General features: G+C 32.6%; 1 protein-coding gene across 1 annotated transcript in view; it reads left to right on the top strand.

The window, feature by feature from the left end:
- Positions 1–1858: 1858 nt before the first annotated feature.
- TMPRSS15 (transmembrane protease, serine 15) overlaps positions 1859–6532 on the top strand; it is a 272391-nt gene continuing 267717 nt past the window's right edge. The window contains exon 1 of the mRNA XM_006889826.1: positions 1859–2003. Coding sequence (XP_006889888.1) covers positions 1859–2003 — 145 coding nt within the window. The remainder of the gene's footprint in view (positions 2004–6532) is intronic.

Raw genomic sequence — 6532 nt, 5'->3', positions numbered from 1 at the left:
ATGTAATCAATCTGATTCCTATGCATGCCATCAGGTGAAATCCAGGTATATAACCTGCATTTATGTCTCTTAAAAATGTATTTGCTATGATTGTCATTGATTGTCATTGATTGTGCAAAATTCGATCATTCTCTCTCCAGCTCCATTTCTGTCACTGAGTGCATGTTTTCCAACTACTGAATCTTCTTCTTTGTAAGAAGTTTTACTATGTAAAACTCAAAATAGCCCTAATAATTTTCAATGATACCAAAATATTTGCACAAAATCAGATCAAACTGTTGAGTTTGTAGCTTGAGAAAAAGGAAGAGAATATTTTAGGACAATTAGATATCAGTGATTAGTGACTTCTATAATGTAGCTCTCTCTGGTGGCTTAGTGGTAAGGAGTTGCATGCCAACTGAACGGATAGTGACAGGAAGCTACCATTTGTTGTATGGGAGCATTTTCTCCCTTGCAGTGACTTAGTGGTAAGGAATTGCACTATCAACCCAATGATATGCAGTTCAATTCCAACAGATGCTCTGCAGAAGGAAGATGGGCAATCTCATCCCTTGTGATATGCTGCTTCTGAAAACTCAGAGAGGGTCAGCTATGGTTCAGTCTTGACCTGAAGGTACACAAAAACAACAACAAACTAAGGAATAGCCTACTCAATAGCAATGACTTTTTATTGTTGTTGTTGTTATTTTGGTAAAGAATTCCAGCATGAAATATACACCTTTAAAAAAAAACAAAACTGGAAAGAAGAAAATAAAGTGACTGACTGCTCTTTGAAACTAATAATAGCTCCAGTTTAGTATATGATGGGCCCTAAGTGGCAGTTCCTTACTTCTAGACAAATTTGATTATTATAGTAAAATACAAATTGACTAAGCTCAGAATACATTTGAATTTATTAGTTTGTTTCATTCTAGATTCATTGTCATGCAAGGTAAAAAAGTTCTAATAAGAAATGTACTTTTGTATTTCATATAAGTCTTGACTCTCCTATAAAGCAAAGGTCTATAATTACAAGGGTAATCGTCACAACCTATTTAATTAATGAGATAAAGTCCAACTTAAGTGAGCAATGTCCTCCTCAAGCAGAATATAGTCTTAAAATAGAAACAAGTGCTTTAAACCTCTAGTGACACATACTCTCATTCATTGATAAATTCACAAGATCAAAAAGAAGCCATATGATATATATTTTTTAATTGAGCTTAAATTCAGTTAGATCAATAATGATTTGTATTGCATAAAGTCGTATAAATAATATAATAAAGGTTACACAAGTTAAAAATGTTCCAATAAATGATATATAATTTTTACATTTTGATTGAGAGATACATTTTAGGCTTTATGTACTTCTGAACATAAAATTTTGTGTGTCTACACCCACATAGAAAAAGATAAATGCTTTAATAATGACCTGAGTAAAGGGTCAAAGGTTGATCTATAAAAATAAAATATCTCTCTAAAAATAAATATCAAGAACATGACTTATTTGACTTATGACTAATTTGTCTGCCATGAATTTCATAATTTTTGTAATAGTTCTCAAAATGATAAGGTGTCATTTTTGTTGTAATCATACTTCATTCACGCCAACAAATGAACTGTTCAGGTGACTAATATTTATAGCTCCAAACATTTCTTTACTCATTTACATTTCTTAAAGATTAACTGCCCTTACAGAGCTTCTTAATGTATAGAGACTTAATACTTCTAGATCGACTCATATATCTTGTTCACTCTGTCCTACATGACGGTAGACAGTGTGGCTTTGCAAATATTTATAAAGAACTGAAGAATTTTGCTCTCCAACTGATGCAGACTTCTATATGCTCACATAGTTCTTAGACTTCAAAAACCAAAAATGAATTCAAAAAGAAGTGTATACTCAAAGTGCTGTTCTCTCAGCTCCTACGAAGTTGTGTTTACAGCGCTCTGTTCCATATTGGTAGTACTTTGTGCTGGATTAATTGTGGTGTCCTGGCTGGCAATCAATGGATCTGAACCAGGTAATTCAGACTAAATTAGCTACTGAAAGCATATTTATATAAATTTTTATTTCTTTATCTCCATTATCATAGTTGTGTATTTTATTAACTTTTGTATTTACACAAGATATTTATGTTGCATTCAGTTACTTCATTGTAACTTTGTAGAATATTAGTAAAAATAAGTTAGAATACAATCTGAACTTATTTCCAAAATTCAAATATAGGAATAAGTTATTTTTTTAACAGATAGTGTTACATGAGCTATGAACAGGTATCATTTCATAATTAAGTCTAATAAAATTTAAGTCCTAAACATTTTTCAAAGATTATTGACATTACAAGTCAGAAAACTAGTAAAAACAATGAAAGTTGATTAATTTTTTATTTTTAATTAACTAAATCTACACTATTTTATTAGGATCAAATTTTTAATTGCAGGAATTTAAATAAATCTGGACATAAATGAATCTTCCAAACGTTCAAGCTTAGTCACAGCTTGTGATTAAAAAATCCCAAATAAACCTGTATTATAGAGCTACTTTTGTCTCAACCAATAGCATCTGAAAGACTTTTAAAGGTATTGCCTTATTATAAAAATAACCAAGAATTAGTTGTAATTAGCCTTATTTTACTGGTAAAAAATACGAGACATAGAAATTAATAATTTGCTTATGTTTATAAAATTAGCAGATAATGGAAAAAAGATTTTAGACAAGATAGTCTAGCTCTAGATCGTGTGTTCTTATACACAATCTATTATTTGAAGTTTATAATTAAGCTTTTAAAATGGAAGTACACTAATAATATGAATAGTAAAGTTTATTCACTTTTGCAAAATTTGTTCTTTAAATCACAAATTGCACATCGGCATGCTATTCTTTGCAAAATTCATAGAATAAGATTATTTAGATGTGACTGATTTTAATTTTATATGCTACAAATCTAAGCCTTTGAAATAGCTATTATTTCTTAGGCTATCAATAAAAGTAAGTTAAATGTGATAAATATAAACAGAATGTAAATAAATATATAAGAAATATATTTTTCAAAGAAAGTATACTACTTATGGACACTTTCTATGATTATGTTGTTGCTGTGTACTGTTGAGTTAGAACTGACCCTAGCTGATCCTCTGGCGGGTTTTCAGAGGAAGTTAATCAATTGCATGGAAAGAGATTGCTCAGTTTTCTCTGCAGAGCAGCTGGTGGCCTGAACTCCTGTGCCTTTTGGATTGCAGCGCAGTTTCTTGCCATAAAGCCACCTTCTAGGATTGTTGTTGTTGTTAAGTGCCATCGAGTAGTAGTAGATAACTCATAGTGACCCTATGAATGAAAGACCTGAACACTTGTGTAACTTTCATCATTTCTCCAAGTTCATATAGTTTCCAGAGACAGCTATTTCAGAAGTGGATGCCCTCCTGCTTCCAAGCTTGCTTTAATTGGGGAGCTCCACGAAACACTGTCCACTATTAGTAACCATTATCACATTTGACACATCAGTTTCATAGTGTTTAGCATCACAGCAACCATGACCATGTACCTCTATACAGCAAATGGACAGACCAGTGCTATACCACTCAGAAGAACGTTTGACCAAAACCCATTAGAATGAGTCGTGAAGGCCGCAGATTGAAATCACCCACCATTGACTTGTTAGCGTAACTTTCTATCCACCAGGTCCACACAGCTCTATGTTGGTGGTGTGGTAAGTGCCATCGAGTTGTAGATGACTCATAATGATCCTATGAATGAAAGACTTGAACCCTTGTATATCTTTCATTGTTTCTCCAAGTTCACAGAGTTTCCGGAGGCAAGCTAGGATTAGAAAATTATATTATTATATGAACAATTAAATTATAAATATTCATTTATATACTTGGAAAACTGGCTATTTTGTTTTGGTTATTTCTTGTTGTGTACCATCGAATCTGATCCAACTGTTGCAGGAGGCAATTGGCCCTCCTCTAGCAAAACATCTGCTGTATTTGAACAGCATGTCTTCCATATTGCAGCACAGCTTCTTGCGACTAGGCCACCAGTGCTCCCTTGAAACTTGGCTCTTTTGATATTACTTAAATTGTGCAAATAACTAAAACAGTACACATTTGGAAGTCCTTGAATATGGTTAATATTCAAATTTTAAAAGTATATAAAAATATTTAATTAATTCCCCTAAAAAACAGGGGAAAAGTATTTTTAAAGTTTATACAACTTAATAAATTTTTGTTCTTCATTTTTATTTTATGCTGGAGACAGTTCATATACATTGTTTTTCACACTGGATCATTCCCACTTCCATAACCCTCCCCCACCTCCACCCATCAAACTGTGCAACCCTATGATTAATACCCCTCTCATCCACAGCCCTCTGCTGCTCCCCCTCTCATTCCCACTTGGATCCTCATACTCACTCTACAATGGTTTTATATGGTATTTATCCTTATGGGACTGAGTTCACTTAGCATAATGCTCTCCAGTCTTTCCAAGTTTTTAAAAAAACCACCTTAATTTTAAAAATCATTGCTCCTATGTGCTGAATAGTATTCCATCGTGTGAATGTACCATAATTACTCAATCCATTTGATTGTGATTGGGCATTTGAGCTGTTTCTATGTTCTTGGAATGGTGACTAACACTGCTATGAGCATTGGTGTACAAGTCTCCATTTGTGCCTCAGTTCTCATTGCTCCAAACAATGAATAGCTGGGTCATATAGAATTTCTATGCTCAGCTTTTTGAGGAAATGCCAAACTGCCTTCTAGAGTGATTGTACCATTGTACAATCCCACCAACAATGTATAAAAACGTTCTGTTTCACCACATCCTCTCCAACATTTATGGTTTGCTGTCATTTTAAACTTTGCTACTGCTACTGGAGTGAGATGATATCTCATTGTGGTTTTGATTTGCATCTCTCTTATTGCTGGTGATTTTGAGCATATCTTCATGTGTATATGTGTGTTGGCCATCTGAATATCTTTCTCTGTGTAAATTCTTTCCATGTCTTTTGCCCATTTTGTAATTGTGTTACCAGTCTTGGGGAGGTCCTGTAGGATTCTGTAAACTTTTGATATGGAACCCAATCTTATCTAATTAATATTAGAGAGATATTAAAATATATTTAAATTCAATTTTAATGAAACACTAGAAAGCATATGAGTTTTTTTGTCTTTTCATTTGAAAATTACTTTTAAATAAACAGAAAAGTTGCAAATATTAAATAGTATTATAATGCAACTTTTACTCAGCTAATCTTAATACAGTATCTTGAATAGATATATTGTTGTTGTTAGGAGCCATCATATCAAATAAAACTCATAGTGACCCTGTGAACAAAAGATCTATTAAAATAGAACAATAAAGACCAAAAATTAATTTTGGTAAGATAATAGGCCATAGACATTGTTCTTATTTCATCAGTTTTTCAGTAATGCCCTTTACCTGGTTAAAGTTCAATCCATGTTTCTACCCATTTAGTTGCCATGTCTACTTATTTTCTCATAATAGTTTCTCAGGTTTATTTTTTCCTTTATGACCAAAAAAGCAAATTAAATAGAAGTTTAAAGTAACTAGAATACAAATGAAAGCATATAAATAAAAGTATAACATCAACTATTCAATGACATAAATTTGAATGAAATGTAGCATTTTTTTTAATTAATATTTCTATTATTCGTATACATTGTGTTTCATGTATGTAAATTGTGTTCAATATTGTGGGTTGTTTTTTTCTCTCAGTTACAATTAGCCCACCAACAACTACTTTTGTGAAAGCAATGACACATTTTGTCTGGGGTTTCTTTCATCTCCTTTTGTCTGTTTTTCATAATCTTTCTAATCTTCTTTTCTAATCTCTTAAACTTTTCTAAGTTTTATTTCTATTGTTCCTTCAGGACTAAAGAGTTTGATGTCAAATAACCCTATATCCAAATTTTAGACCTGTTACCTAAGAGCTTTAATACCTCAGGGTCTTTTCTTAGATCTTCCTGAGCTCAGTTTTGCCATTTGTTGTTGTTATTGTTAGGTGCCATTGAGTCTAGTATAACCCATTGTGAGTCTATAAAAAACAAATCTAAACCCTGTGCTAGCCTGTGCCATTCTCAAACTTCCTGACATGCTGGAGCCCAATGGAAGAGTTAATGTGTCAGTTCATTTGGTTGAAAGTCTCACTTTCATTCACTGACCCTCCACCTCTCCAAACATGATGGCTCTTTCCAAAGAATAGCTTCTTTTAGCAACATGCAGAAAGTATGAGAAAAGAAGTTTTATCATTTTTTCCTCCAAAGAACATTCTGGCTGCACTTTCTCCAAGACATATTTGATTGTTCTTTTGGCAGTCCCTGGATGTTTGGTACTCTTGTCCCATACCACACCTCAAAGTCACCAATTTATTTTATTCACTGTCTAGCTGTCAGATGCTTAGCAAATTATTTGTAAAAAGGAGAAATAATGACATCTTTTGCTTGGTTCTCAAGTGAATTATACTTTCATCATTGTGTGAATTTTAGTTCAAATGGTTCATTTTAAATATAAATATATCTCTAAGAA

The sequence above is a fragment of the Elephantulus edwardii genome, unplaced genomic scaffold (genome assembly GCF_000299155.1).
Source record: "Elephantulus edwardii isolate Elephantulus edwardi_28Jun2011 unplaced genomic scaffold, EleEdw1.0 scaffold00081, whole genome shotgun sequence".
Taxonomy (NCBI): Eukaryota; Metazoa; Chordata; class Mammalia; order Macroscelidea; family Macroscelididae; genus Elephantulus; species Elephantulus edwardii.
This window is presented reverse-complemented; position numbering and strand designations above follow the sequence as displayed.